The sequence below is a fragment of the Scyliorhinus canicula genome, chromosome 17, assembly GCF_902713615.1.
Source record: "Scyliorhinus canicula chromosome 17, sScyCan1.1, whole genome shotgun sequence".
Lineage (NCBI taxonomy): Eukaryota > Metazoa > Chordata > Chondrichthyes > Carcharhiniformes > Scyliorhinidae > Scyliorhinus > Scyliorhinus canicula.
In genome coordinates, this window is record NC_052162.1 from 91,649,149 (window position 1) to 91,665,236 (window position 16,088).

The 16,088-nt window shown below is 45.0% G+C and overlaps 1 protein-coding gene across 1 annotated transcript in view; it reads right to left on the bottom strand.

The window, feature by feature from the left end:
- LOC119951666 (sodium- and chloride-dependent neutral and basic amino acid transporter B(0+)-like) overlaps window positions 1-2,280 on the bottom strand; it is a 101,012-nt gene extending 98,732 nt beyond the window's left edge. Inside the window, exons 1-2 of the mRNA XM_038774859.1 lie at window positions 2,193-2,280; window positions 441-572 (exon numbers count right to left, since the gene is read on the bottom strand). Coding sequence (XP_038630787.1) covers window positions 441-572; window positions 2,193-2,262 — 202 coding nt within the window. The 5' untranslated portion in view covers window positions 2,263-2,280. The remainder of the gene's footprint in view (window positions 1-440; window positions 573-2,192) is intronic.
- Between the last annotated feature and the right edge of the window lie 13,808 nt (window positions 2,281-16,088).

Genomic DNA, 16,088 nt, shown 5'->3' on the forward strand with positions numbered 1-16,088 from the left:
ATTGTGATACGTTGCAGGTTATACAAAGAAAAAGATACTGTGGTAAAGCTTTTATTTCACCAGAGGGAAAGCACAATATACTCTGCAGTTTATGGTGGAGTTCAGCTCCCACCATAATCTAGGACAGTGACAAGTTATAAAATATAATCAAAGTCAACATTAATTACTGACTGAGAGATAAAGATTTGTCCAGGTATTGGGTTTAATACCTGATCAAAGTTGGGATGAGGAAAGAAAATATTTCACTCACTGTGTCTGTCTCTTCATTGTCTGTATCTGGTTTTATAAATTATACAACAGATCAGAATGGCAACATTACTTCACCAGGTTCAGCTGCAACCTTTGTCCGAGCGGGAACATTCCAGCTGTTTTTTAATATGAAGTTAGCACTATTACTCAGTTAAATTATTGCGAGACTGTGTTACAAAATAAATGTTAACCTTGGAACATTGGCACGGCTTTCCAAACTGCAACAGGTCCAAGGCTGGCAAACTGCCCAAAGGAAGATTCCAAGAAAAATATTGGTATGCCAGCGAGTGCCAGCATGAGTGTGTAGGGAATAAGAAACGCTCCTGGAAAATATAAGAAAGAACTTCAATGGAGGGTTGATGCACTATCAATTACCACAAAGACAAGAGTGTAATACATGTAATATAGTACTAGTGGTGACTACCACAAGGGTGAAAACATCGTTATGCAGAACCTCCTTGTTCATATCAGGTGGGTTGGGTTCCAATTACTTCTGAAATCTTTATGAAAACCCTTCCGTCTCTCCTGATTTCCTTTCTCTCCCTCTCTTTCTCGCTCTCTTTCTTTCTTTCATTCTTTCTTTTTTTCTTTCTTTCTTTATTTCTTTCATTCTCTCCACCTAGCTATCTGTCACTTGTGCAGCAATATCTTTCCTTCTGATCATCCCAATATAGAAAATTAATTTGTCTCCATTCTCTCCTATTTTCTTTGGCCATATCATGATTCCGATAAGATTTTTTACGATTTGATTGGACGTTGAAATATTGGAAGTGTTAATCTCACTGTTGCAGTTTTAAATGTTCAATAAATGAAGGAAGTTGTAGAGAAATTCCTATTTTGTGAATTTCATTCTCTAACTGAATCAACATATTTTCGGTCTCTTTTTGCAATGGTGTTACAGCATTTTTACATGATTGTTGGTGGTTTCCATCGTTCCAGTTCTGTGGGGTGTGATTAGCACAAAAATGTGCAGGCTTGAATCCAACCTCCAAACTTGACCCCATGGTCTGGCTGAGGGGCGTGATTCTCCGCTCCCCATGCCGTGTGGAAGAATCGCGGGAGGGCCCCCCGACAAATATTTCATGCCCACCTGGCGCCCCCCTCGATTCTCCCCCCCCCCCCCCACCCGCTTTGGAAGAATCGCCACTTGCCGTTTTTCATGGCGACCGGCGATTTTCCGAGTGGGCCGAGCGGCATCCACACCAGGTCGCTGCCGTCGTGAAATGGGTGTGGATATGCCTGTTTGGGGCTTGTAGTGGGCCTGGTGGGGAATGAGCACCACGACTGTGCTCCGAAGGGGACAGGCTCGCGGTCGGTGCCCACCGATCGTCGGGCCGGCGTCTCAATCAGACGCACTATTTCCCCTCCGCCGCCCCGCAAGATCAAGCCGCCACGTCTTGCGGGGCGGCTGAGGGGAAAGACGGCCACCACGCATGCGCGGGTACGAGCTGTCAGCATTGTGATGTCAGTCGCGTATGCGCGGATTGGAGCCGGCCAACCTGCGCATGCGCAGCTGACGTCACATAGGCGCCGCTGTCGCGTCATTCTCGGCGCGCTGCCTTGACGCCAGCGTCAAGGCCCCACGGCCGAGAATAATGGAGCACCGCTCCTAGCCCCCCGGGTGGGGGTGAATTCGATGCAAGGAGCGGGTTCCGGGGCCGTCGTGAAACTCGCACTGAGGGTTTCAGACATTGTGCAGTAAATGTGATTGATGTGGACGGTTCATGAGTTTTAAACAATATCACTTTAAAGCAAAAATGGACAGTTGTTTTAATCATTTTGAATATCTTTTTAAAGTGTCATCTATTTGCTTTATCTCATTCTTACCTATAATTCTGAACTATCACAACAACACATCACCCACATCCCTGGTCAAATTGTATAAATAGTTTAATACTGTGAGATTGAATTTATCATTCAAATGAAAAAAATTTCCCCTGTACCTCCTCCATTTTTGTAAGCCAGGTAAGGGAATCTCCAGACATTGCCGTAACCCACAGCGTAACCAATCATTGTGAGCAAGTAGTCTGTCTTCGAGGACCAGTTGCCGCGCTCCACATTCTCATCACTTTCACCCACATGGTCATTGGTGAACGCCTGGAGGGAAAGAGAGGAAATGGCTGACTCAAAAATTAGACTTTCTCAGATTGGAACTCAAACAGAAAACAACTTTGACCCACGACAGAAATATGTGCGATTTTACCACCATGTTGTGATCTGCTGGTTAAAAACGGGAAAGGCCAAAATCGAGATTCATGCTGGGTGCGAATCAGTTTGCCGTCTAACTGGCCCATTCCCGATAGCGAGTTCCGGATCTCGCCCAAATGTGACGAGCATATTATTAGCCCCAATTTGTATCAATTTCCATCTCATTAGCAAAATTGAAGTCAAATACAATGGCCTCCCGGGAATTAACTGATACCCCAGCAAGAAATTACGCAGGCATTGCATAGTCCTTTTTAAAAACGTGAAGCTGGCACAATGGCTGCTGAAGGGAACTGAGGAAGTGAGGAGCCATTTCCATTTTCCGGCAGGAAGCTCAAGGGCACCGGAGCTGCTGCCCAGTGCTTAGGCGGCTGGAGGTGGGGGTGGGAGAACCGACCGGGAGGTTGGGCTTGTTCGGACCCCTCAGGGGGTTGGGATCATTCGGAGGCTGAAGTGTTGCATTGCGGTGGTACCCCTGGCTGGGGGTGGGTGAGGGACTTTGTGTCTGTGAGGCCTTCAAGCCATCTTTAAATATTGTGGATACCCATAACAGGGACAGCTGCAGCTGCAGTCTGTCTGTCCTACCAGTCTCTTCCAACAGAGTCTTATTCTTGGGTGAAGGTCAATTTGTTAGGGGCCAAGGTTTAGGGAACCCCAAAGCGTATCGTGGAGTTCACCTGACCCACAACTTTTAATAGATTGTGGTGTAGAGAGCACACGGCCCACTCTACAGGTGTGGTAGAACAGAAATGTAAAAGTATTTTTTAAAGCAAAAGAATGTTGATTCTCTGAACTCAAGTTAACCTTTTTAAAACAAATTGTGAACATCTCAGCAATCATTAATTCTAATACAACCCCCAAAGAATACAACACTAAGTAATCCTTTAAGCTTTCCTTTTAACATCCATAAGACTTAAAACACCTTTTACCAGAAGCACATCAGTTTAAAGTCACTACTGTTATTAGTTTTAAATCACCAGGATTGATTTACAGTCTATAGATTCCAGAGAGAGACTCTGATACACCTTCTGGCTGTCACTGCAGCTATCCAGCTCTGAAAACGAAACTAAAACGCACCCTGCAGCAAACAGCCTAAAACAAAAGTAAAAAGCTGACATGTAGCCCAACTCCACCCCCCTCTCTGATATCACTGCAGTAATAAACACTCATTTCTTAAAGGTACACTCATTACAGATATTTATATACACACCCTTTTATAAAAACTCATTTCTTAAAGGTACTCTCACATGACACCTCCCCCCAAGAAAAAAATGCATCAACTTCAAGGTGTTTCATTTTTCACCTTTTCATTATCCTTTGAGAAATGCACACAGTGAATGTAATTTTAGTTTCAAAAAGCAACACACGCGAATAGGTAGAATAATATAGTCCATTTTTTTTCCATTCTTCTGCCTCCAACTGAAATCCGTCTCAATTGACAGTCTCTTTGAACAAGAAGGTTTCTGCATGATGCGTCCATTTCTCTACGGCTCGGCATTTCCCTTTAAAGACAGACACTTTTGTTCAATCTGATCATAGAGTCCCTTGTAATCTTTCACACAGGAGCATTGGTTTTTACAGCTTTCAGCAGTCAAATGCCTGTTGAAAGTCCGCTGTGCATTGAAATTTTTCGATGTTTCTTCTGCAAGTCCATCAATGGAGCAATGACGCTACAAAACATTTGCATAAATGTTCAATCAAATTCACTCATGTCAAGAAATCGCATTATTTCCCTTTGTCTCGAGGGTATTGAAAACTGTTGTTTTCACATCCCGTGTGACCATTCGACCCTGTCCGATTGAATGGCCAAGAAAAGTGACTTGGGCTTTTTCAAATTCACTTTTGGCTAGGTTCACCATCAAGCCCACCTCCTGAAGTTGATCGAATAACTCCATCAGATATTTTAAATGTTCTTTCCATGTCTGGCTGAAAATTACCGGATCATCGATGTATACTGCACAATTGGGTAAGCCTGAAATGACTTTGTTACTTAACCGTTGAAATGTGGTTGGGGTGTTTTTCATGCCAAATGGCATAAGTTTGAATTGGTATGTACCATCTGGAGTCACAAAATATCCTTCACCCTTTTGGATAAAGGTACCTGCCAGTAACCTTTAAGCAAATCCAGTTTGTAAATAAAAGCTGATTGTCCCACTTTCTCGATGCAATCCTCCAAATGTGGGATAGGCTAAGAGTCCATTCTTGTAACTGCATTAACCTTTCCAAAGTCCACACACAACCATTGGGTACCATCTGGTTTAGGTACCATCATTATGGGTGAGCTCCATTGGCTGCAACCCACTTCAATTATGCCATTTTGAAGCATGCTCTCAATCTCTTTGTTAACCTGTGCCAATTTTAAAGGGTTACGTCTGTATGGATGTTGTTTGATTGGAACAGCATTTCCCACATCGACATCATGTATAGCCATTTTAGTACTTCCCAATGTATCTACTCAAATATGCCCATGTGACATCAATAACTCTTTCATGTCAGTCCCTTTTTCCTCTGGAAGTTAACTCAACAATTTCTCCCAATTTTTAAGAGCATCCTCGTTTTTCAATTTAATTTGAGGTATGTCATTCACAGTCATCTGGATTTGGTTTGTCACTTTGAGTTAGAATCATTAAAACCTCCTCCTTTTTCTCTCCTTCCCTTTCAAAGTACCTTTTAAGCATATTTACATGACACACTCAGTGAGTTTCCCTTCTATCTGGTGCTGTTGCCACATAATTCACCACACTTAATTTCCTTTCAACCTGAGAAGGTCCACAAAATCAAGCTTTTAAAGGTTCACCCACCACTGGTAAAAACACTAAAACTTTATCTCGACTGGCAAGACTACGAACTTTGGATTTCTTGTCCGCTACCCATTTCATCACATTTTGTGCAACTTGTAAATGTTGTCTGGCCAATTGACCAGCTCTATTTAATCGCTCCCTAAAATTTGACACGTAATCGAATAATGTAAGTTCCGATTTCTCACTCAGCAATTTTTCCTTAATCAATTTAAGTGATCCTCTTACCTCATGACCAAACGTTAGTTCAAAAGGACTGAATTTGATTGATTCATTGGATGCATCCCTAATTGCAAACAGTACGAATGGAATTCCTTTATCCCAATCCTCTGGATAATCTTGACAGTAAGCCCTCAACATTGTCTTTAATGTCTGATGCCACCTTTCTTACGCTCCCTGCCATTCTGAATTATATGCAGTTGACTTAAATTGTTTTATTCCTAAGCTATCCAAAACTTCTTTGAATAACCATGAGGTAAAATTTGATCCTTGATCCGATTGTATTTCTGTGGGAAGTCCGTATCTAGTAAAGAGTTTACGTAATCCTCCACAATCTTTTTAGCTGTAATATTAGGTACTGGAATGGCCTGTGGAAACCTGGTAGACACATCAATTATCGTCAAAAGATATTAATTCCTACTTTTTGTTTTTGGAAGCGTTCCTATGCAATCAATTAAGACATAGAACATAGAACATAGAACGACACAGCGCAGTACAGGCCCTTCGGCCCTCGATGTTGCACCGACATGGAAAAAATCTAAAGGCCATCTAACCTACACTCTGCCCTTATCATCCATATGCTTATCCAATAAATTTTTAAATGCCCTCAATGTTGGCGTGTTCACTACTGTTGCAGGTAGGGCATTCCACGGCCTCACCACTCTTTGCGTAAAAAACCCACCTCTGACCTCTGTCCTATATCTATTACCCCTCAATTTAAGGCTATGTCCTCTCGTGCTAGCCACCTCCATCCGCGGGAGAAGGCTCTCGCTGTCCACCCTATCTAACCCTCTGATAATTTTGTATGCCTCTATTAAGTCACCTCTTAACCTTCTTCTCTCTAACGAAAACAACCTCAAGTCCATCAGCCTTTCCTCATAAGATTTTCCCTCCATACCAGGCAACATCCTGGTAAATCTCCTCTGCACCCGTTCCAAAGCTTCCACGTCCTTCCTATCATGAGGCGACCAGAACTGTACGCAATACTCCAAATGCGGCCGTACTAGAGTTTTGTACAACTGCAACATGACCTCATGGCTCCGGAACTCAATCCCTCTACCAATAAAGGCCAACACACCATCGGCCTTCTTCACAACCCTATCAACCTGAGTGGCAACTTTCAGGGGTCTGTGTACATGGACACCGAGATCCCTCTGCTCATCCACACTACCAAGAATTTTACCATTAGCCAAATATTCCGCATTTCTGTTATTCTTTCCAAAGTGAATCACCTCACACTTCTCCACATTAAACTCCATTTGCCACCTCTCAGCCCAGCTCTGCAGCTTATCTATGTCCCTCTGTAACCTGCAACATCCTTCCGCACTGTCTACAACTCCACCGACTTTAGTGTCGTCTGCAAATTTACTCACCCATCCTTCTGCGCCCTCCTCTAGGTCATTTATAAAAATGACAAACAGCAACGGCCCCAGAACAGATCCTTGTGGTACGCCACTCGTAACTGAACTCCATTCTGAACATTTCCCATCAACTACCACTCTCTGTCTTCTTTCAACTAGCCAATTTCTGATCCACATCTCTAAATCACCCTCAATCCCCAGCCTCCGTATTTTCTGCAATAGCCGACCGTGGGGAACCTTATCAAACGCTTTACTGAAATCCATATACACCACATCAACTGCTCTACCCTCGTCTACCTGTTCAGTCACCTTCTCAAAGAACTCGATAAGGTTTGTGAGGCATGACCTACCCTTCACAAAACCATGCTAACTGTCCCTAATCATATTATTCCTATCTAGATGATTATAAATCGTATCTTTTATAATCCTCTCCAAGACTTTACCCACCACAGACGTTAGGCTCACCGGCCTATAGTTACCAGGGTTATCTCTACTCCCCTTCTTGAACAAAGGGACCACATTTGCTATCCTCCAGTCCTCTGGCACTATTCCTGTAGCCAATGATGACCTAAAAATCAAAGCCAAAGGCTCAGCAATCTCTTCCCTGGCTTCCCAGAGAATCCTAGGATAAATACCGTCCGGCCCCGGGGACTTATCTATTTTCACCTTGTCCAGAATTGCCAACACTTCTTCCCTACGCACCTCAATGCCATCTATTCTAATAGCCTGGGTCTCAGCATTCTCCTCCACAATATTATCTTTTTCTTGAGTGAATACTGACGAAAAGTATTCATTTAGTATCTCGCTTATCTCCTCAGCCTCCACACACAACTTCCCACCACTGTCCTTGACTGGCCCTACTCTTACCCTAGTCATTCTTTTATTCCTGACATACCTATAGAAAGCTTTTGGGTTTTCCTTGATCCTACCTGCCAAAGACTTCTCATGTCCCCTCCTTGCTCGTCTCAGCTCTCTCTTTAGATCCTTCCTCGCTTCCTTGTAAATATCAAGCGCCCCAACTGAAACTTCACGCCTCATCTTCACATAGGCCTCCTTCTTCCTCTTAACAAGAGATTCCACTTCTTTGGTAAACCACGGTTCCCTCGCTCAACCCCTTCCTCCCTGCCTGACTGGTACGTACTTATCAAGAACATGCAATAGCTGTTCCTTGAACAAGCTCCACATATCCAGTGTGCCCAACCCTTGCAGCCTACTTCTCCAACCAACACATCCTAAGTCATGTCTAATGGCATCATAATTGCCCTTCCCCCAGCTATAACTCTTGCCCTGTGGGGTATACTTATCCCTTTCCATCACTAACGTAAAGGTCACCGAATTGTGGTCACTGTTTCCAAAGTGCTCACCTACCTCCAGATCTAACACCTGGCCTGGTTCATTACCCAAAACCAAATCCAATGTGGCCTCGCCTCTTGTTGGCCTGTCAACATATTGTGTCAGGAAACCCTCCTGCACACATTGTACAAAGAATGACCCATCTAATGTACTCGAACTATATCTTTTCCAGTCAATATTTGGAAAGTTAAAGTCTCCCATAACAACTACCCTGTTACTTTCGCTCTTTTCCAGAATCATCTTCGCCATCCTTTCCTCTACATCCCTAGAACTATTAGGTGGCCTATAGAAAACTCCCAAAAGGGTGACCTCTCCTTTCCTATTTCTAACCTCAGCCCATACTACCTCAGAAGAAGAGTCCCCATCTAGCATCCTTTCCGCCACCGTAATACTGTCCTTGACTAGCAGCGCCACACCTCCCCCTCTTTTGCCCCCTTCTCTGAGCTTACTAAAACACCTAAACCCCGGAACCTGCAACAACCATTCCTGTCCCTGCTCTATCCATGTCTCTGAAATGGCCACAACATCGAAGTCCTTTGTAAAAGGTTCCTCAAATGCTGCAATGGGTATTAAGGGTGCTGGTTTTATCACTATTTGACGTTTCCCTATCACTAGACATGTGTGACGTTATTGACAAAATGTAATTACATCTTTACGTAGTGAAGGCCAATGAAAATATTTTTGGATTTCAGCTTGAGTTTTCCTTATTTCCAAATGACCTCCCACTGATACCTCATATTCAACTTGCAACATCTCATTTCTATACCCTACAGGCAATAAATACTACTTGATGAACTTCTGCCCACTTTTCATTCGTCTCCATATGCAAACGTCTCCATTTTCTCATCAAGACATCACTTTTACGGTAATAACACTGGTATACACGCAGATTTCTCTGCCGGGTATGCTTTCTGATACATCTATTTTATTTCTACATCTTTCTGTTGTAACTCTGCAAATTTTCCGGAACTAGAAATATCCACCTCACCCTCCACCTGTTCTTATTCTTTTTCAACCATCTGAACAAAAATGGTTTCTGCTAATTGCACTTCAACGTCATCTTCACTCTTTGATTTCTCCTCTTGTCTTAACCTGTGACTTTGCGACCTTGTTACGACACAATCCGGAAAAATACCAGGATATTCGTCCATCAACACTTCAGTTGTCTGATTCTCCACTGGCTTATCAACCACAGTAGACATCACTCCCACCTGTGATCCAGCTATATCATTACCCAAGATAAAGTGTATTCCTGGACAAGGTAGTTTCTCTATTATTCCTCCTACCATTTCACCACTCTTCACTGGACTTTCCAACCTTACCTTATATAATTGAACACAACTCCTCTCACCCTGAATTCCACATATTACCACCTTTTCTGGCAATATTCTTCCCTGACTACATAACTCCTCATCTCTTACCATTAAAGATTAACTAGCTCCCGTATCTCTTAAAATTGTGACTTCTTTACCAGCTCCTCCTGATACACATGACTGAACTTTACCCACACATGTAAATTCTTTAAAGAGATCTGCCACCTTCTGATCAACCACCTCTTGATCAGGCTGTACAATCTTTTGCACTTCCTTCGCTTCACTTGGGCTTTCCTTTACCACTTTAACAAACCCCACTGTCTTATCCTGTTTTACCACATCAGCCTTCTTAGTGCTTTTCATCAACCACCAACACTGTGACTTTACATAGCCTAGTTTATTCCAGTGAAAATATTTGAAACTTTTCATGTCTCTTCCACCCTCCTGGATTTATTTTTTAATCTGAGGTACATCACCTTATTATCTCCCATCAGATCACCTTTACCTTTACCACTTTTGTCTTTCTCATATCCGAGGTTTCTATCCCTCACAGGTTGAAACTGATGTCGGAAACCAAGGATTGATTTATGAACTAATTCATAACCATCTGCCATTTCTGCTGCTAACCTCGCTGTTTTAACCCTCTACTCTTCCACATGAGTTCTCACTACATCAGGAATTGAATTTTTAAACTCCTCCCAAAGCATAATGTCTCTGTGAGCTTCATATGTTTTGTCTATTTTCAAAGCCCTTATCCACCTAACAAAATTAGTCTGTTTGATCCTTTTCAAACCCCATGTCTGTTTGACCAAATACTTTCCTTAAATGTCTAAACCATTGTCTGTAAGCTTCAGGCACTAGTTCATACGCACCTAAGATGGATTTTTTCACCTCCTCATACGTCTCAGATACCTCCTCTAGTTGTGATGCAAACACTTCACTAGCCCTACCTACCAGCTTTGATTGAATCAGTAACACCCACGTGTCCTGTGGCCATTTCATTTGTTTAGCTACCTTCTCAAATAGATTCCCACCAAGCCTTCGACTATGACACTCTTTCTCACTCACCACATCACTATCCACCAATGTACGTTTCCCTTTACGTCTGCCAATTTTAACTGACTGTCATGTTTCATGGCCATTTTCTGAAGTTCAAACTATCTCTCTTTATCTTTTTCCCTGATCGGTATCTCCCTTTCTCATTCTTTTTATTCTGCTAGGGCTATTCTTTCTGTTTTTTCTTTCTCCTCTCTCTTTTTCCTCTCTCTCTCTTTCTCTTTCGTTTTACTTTCACTCGCTTTCGTATTCAAGCTTCTTTAATTCTTTCTCATGTTCCATTTGTGTAAGTTGTAACTGAATTTTTGCCATTTCCAATGAGTCAACCTGCATCTCATGCCACTTTAAATGCTTAGCCATGCCATAATTACCTTGTCTTTTCGCATTTTGTCAGGTCATGTTAACTGCAATTTATTTGCCAAATCTAACAGTTCGCTTTTAGCCTCTGTCCGTAAGGTACTGCGTGTGACCGTCTCCACCCCCAAAACCTTCAGAGCCTCTGAAAGATCCATTGTCTACAACATACTCCCTACTTAAACTAAAATACCACACCTGAAAAGTAACCACAATATGCTCACCCCTCACTGTCTTTAAGTTCACAAAGCCAATCCAATAGAGAGACTTTTATCCCGGAACAGCCCCAATTTGTTATGGGCCAGGGTTTAGAGAACCAGAAAGTGTATCATGGAGTTCACCTGACCCACAACTTTTAATAGAGTGTGGGATGGGGAGCACACAGCCCACTCTACAGGTGTGGTAGAGCAGAAATGGAAAAGTATTTTTTAAATCAAAATAATGTTTATTATATGAACTCAAGTTAACCTTTTTAAAACATAAAGTGAACATCTCAACAATGATTAATTCAAATACAATCCCAAAGAACACAACACTAAGTAATCCTTTAAGCTTGCCTTTTAACATCCATAAGACTTAAAACACATTTTACCAGAAGCACATCAGGTTGAAGTCACTACTGTTATTAGTTTTAAGTCAACAGGATTGATTTACAGTCTTTAGATTGCAGAGAGAGACTCTAATACACCTTCTGGCTGTAACTGCTCTTATCCAGCTCTGAAAACGAAACTAAACTATACCCTGCAGTAAACAGCCTAAAATGAAAGTAAAAAGCTGACAGATAGCCTAGCTCCACCCCCTCTCTGACATCACTGCAGTAATAAACACCCATTTCTTAAAGGTACTCTCACTACAGATATTTATATACACACCCATTTATACACATCCATTTCTAAAAAATTACTCTCACACGACAAATTCAACTTCTATTGACTGTGAGCAGCTATTAGCTTCACAGCTGAAGGCTATTGCTTATGGGGAATTAGCCTTGTTAGCTGTGAGAGCACTTCACAGCTGCAGGTTGTGTTTGCTGGTTGCTCCTGCTAGTGGCTGGATATGCCTGGAGGCTACTGTTACTGTTTCCTTCCTTTTCTGTAGACTGAAAGAAATGAAATGAAATGAAATGAAATGACTATGGTTTCAAAGATACCTGGGTTCTGGAACACCAGGCACAGGGGGATGTATGAGTCCAGAAGGCAATCTGGTTTGAAGTTGGAAGACACTACAGGACTTGTTCCAAATGGGCTACCTGTTGAAAAAATGCTTTCAGATTGCTGCTGCTTTTGTTGCTAGTGTGGTGAGAGCTGCATGTAACTGGCACGTCACCATGGTTTACACATGCTGGAAATCAAGGATGCTCAACTGCACCTTGAGCACAGGTGGAATATGTGAATGCCAGTATTTGGTTCCGGTGAGATTGGGCCGTGTGGGAGGGCCTGCACAGCTGTGACTCTTGGATGGAGAATGGCACTGATAGTTGGATCAGATAATACATTGACGGACAGATCATTTCTGTGACAATGTTCCTGATAGGATAACACATTTTCAGGCTTATCCACCGATTCCATTGAGGAACTATCGTGTGTTTATGAAACAAAATGTTCTCAAGTGGCATCTCATGAACACACGTGGCATGTGTCGGACGATGATCAGTACATCGCATTTCAACACAGCGTCAGGATGGCCGAGCGGTCTAAGGCGCTGCGTTCAGGCCGCAGTCTCCTCTTGAGGCATGGGTTCGAATCCCACCCCTGATATTGAGTACATCGCATTTCAATCACATTTTGCACCCTGCTCTCTAGAAGTGTCAGCACCATAGAGGCAGCAGCCAACAATCAAACACTCAAGAGCTGGGCTTCAGCACTGGAGATACTCTCACAACCAAAGGCTGAGTGTGTAGATCCGGGAGGGCACCTTAACATGGTCTACCCGTCAAAGGTCTGGGGGCTCCTGATGTGGACGGTGTAAGTGTGCAAAGTAGGTTCTCCAGCATAACTGGCTCAGTGGATGGCATCTGAGAGAAGGCAGGGAACATAAGGGCGAGGGAGGCATGGGGGATTTGAGCGTTTGAGCGTCCTGGGTGGAAGCCCGAACTGATTTTCGGTCTTTCTCCTTCTCCAATTCCTTAAAGTTATAAAATTATGGCAGGTGTTTTCAGTCCCACATTGGAAGAGGTTCCACGACTTGAATGTTCAACTCAAGTGTGACCACCAGCTCCAGATCATGCACATGACAGCTACACACTTGGAGACTCGGATATCCCTGGAGACTTCCTGGAGACCAGCCCAGGATGACAGGTTGGCTCTCAGGGAATAAAGGGCACCCTCTGAGGTCCTCGGTGAGAACGTCAGTGTGAAGGTTGGAGACCGAGGTGCAGACCAGATATAATGAAGCCCATGTTGTCACCCGTGCTGTCTAATGTCCAGTTCATTTTACTGCTCAAAATGCAGTTCCGATGCCTGAGCTGCTCTGGGGGGTGTCCTGCAGTACTCTCCCCAGAGGGCTTCTCCCTTTGTCGTGATCTACTGAGCCCTCCACAAGACATGCTGGCAGAGGAGGAGAAGGAAATGCAGGATTGTCTGTGGAGGTAGAGGATGTGGACCAGGAGTGGATGACAAGCCCAGGGAGTCCCAGGGAGGACTCACAGGAAGAACTGGAGGACAGAGGACATGCCATGGCAAGATTCTAGCATGTCAGGAGGACAAGGGAAGCCCACAACCTCACCAGATTCTCATAAGATGAGGATTTGTCATTATCTCACCCACTCTCCCCTCCAGTCCCTCCTTGCCCCAAACCCCCCTCCACCTCAATTCAATCTTCCCCCCCAATCCACCCCATACCCGTCCTTCCCCCCCTCCTAAACCCACCTCTTTCCACCACCCCCCACTCCCACATTCCCTGCACCCTCTTCGTGCCTCCCCCTCCCCGACTATCTGTTTCAACCTCCAAAGGTCTATGCAACATCACTCCAGGGCCTGTGCTGCGACTGTCAGCGGGTCAATATACAAGGGAGGAGAGTGATGATAACTAGCTGTGAGGTCAGTTCTGGTGCTCCTCAGTTGATGCCAAATTCTGACTCCTGTCGTTCTGCTGACAGCGTGCTCACACCTATCCTCTGAAAGGGGTCAGCAAGCGGGAGGACAAGAGGGGGTAAGAGTTCAAGCAGGCTGATTGTTAAGATTTACTTGACAGAGACTTCATCTGTATCAGCTGTAAGATGTTTTAAAAGTGACCATTTACCATTTCCAATCCCCCCCAGCGACAGATAGTGACCCCTCGCCCCACTAGTCCCCTCCAGTGCCCACTCAGTGATATTTTCCCTTCTTGCTCTTTCGTGGTCTGCTGCTATGTGTGGGTATGTGCCCAGAATGCACATCAGAGCTGGGGGTAGTCTGCTGCTTTCTGTGTCCTGTGGCCTTTGATGCCCTTGACCGATGTCCTCTTGGATCCGGCCAACTTATCGGTGTGACTGGTGTCACCTTGTCACCCTGTTCTGCCACTGCCCTTGAGATGTGCCGATGTCAGTAGGAGGGATCAAAAGAACTGGAGACTGTCATCGTCTGCTTGGTGGCAGGCACCAGGTTGGCCTCCATCGTTTCCTCCACCCTGTCAGTTCCCCGATGGCCCTTGGGGTCTTGATGGGGTGAAGGGGCAGCTAGGTTGAACGCCAGATGCCTCGGATTAATTTGCCGCTGACAGGCCTGGTGTGTCCATATTGTCTACACCGTGATATCGAGGCCCGAAGCAATGGTCCTCAGTGACTGGGCCATGCTCTGCAGTGCCTCGTTAATGTCCACCTGTGCCTGGGATTGGAACATGATGTCGAAGCCCTCAGCTATGGCTGACACGGACTAAGCCCAGCCTTGACCACCAGCACTCAAGGTGCTGACGTTGTGCGGCAGGCTTTCCACTGTGGTTGCTACCAAAGTAGTTTTGGCCTCTGTTGGCATCATCTCCAATGCATGTAGTCTTTGGACTCCTCCAATCGGCCTCGCACTTGGTGGAATGTCACTGATAACCCCTCCTGAATGTCATGGCTGTTTCCTATCATGGGCATCAGCTCTGTGATATCTTTTTCCAGGTCTCGGCATCTGACTGTCACCCACCTGTTTCTGGGATCCAGCAGACCTCCGACTGCTTTCTCCCTGCCATATTCCTGCCTTCACCTGATGTACATCAGCCACTGTGTGGTGCTCATCAGATTGTGCCCCAGAGGTCTGTCCTCAAATGTCACCCTCCGAGGTGTGTGTCTCTGCGCTGGTGGAAAGTGGGGGGGTGATAGCTGTGATGTGTCGATGGTAGTCGCCTCCGAATTCTCCTCAGAGGTGGTCCCTTGTGTGGAGGGGGTGGGAAAACCATCAGGTGGAGATCCTGCGAGACAATGGACATGTGAGAGGGAAGGATCATTTTGTCTGACATGAACAACTCACTTGAGAGAGGTCAACTAGGATAAGGGGAAATGGAATCTCACCTCTCTGGCTCAGGCCAACCTTGCTGTCGGTGACTGCTCTGTCCCAGGTCAACCCCGCGATCTCCAAGGCCGATCCTCATGGCAGGTGGGGACTCAGATCCCTGGGACTCCGGCCTGCACCTTGCCCCTTTCCCTCATATTGTGGGCTATCTTCTCCTGTGGGGAAAAAGGGAGGGCATTGAAAGACACATACTTGATGGGTCGGGGGGAATCTATAGCAGGTGGCATGTTTGGGCACCGCACCAGGACATGAAAGGGTTGTGCTGGTTGGTGCATGGAGACGCTGAGGAACGAGTGCAAAGATCAGATGAGGGGTGGGTGCGAGATGTTAGCCAGTGATTTGTGGGATGAGGGAGTTGGGTTTGGGATTTGTGGGGTGGCAGATCGAGCTGATTCCAGGAGAGAGGTGGTAACTTACCCTTGCAGCTTGTTGGAGGTCACTGGTCTTCTACTGACATTGGACGGAGGTCCAAGTGGTCATGCTGCCTGATCTGACATCCACTGCTGCTGCCTCCCAGCCAGTATTGGTAACCCTGCTGCTGGTCCTCAGACTGCCTTGGGAGAACAGAATGTCCAGCCTCGCGTACACAGTGTCGAGAAGCCTAGCGGGTTGGCACCTCCAATGCGAGGAGCAGGTCTGCTTGCTGCCACCCTTGTATGTAGAATGTGACTGAATGCTGAGGGAGCCTGTAAAAGCAGCAGCGAGACT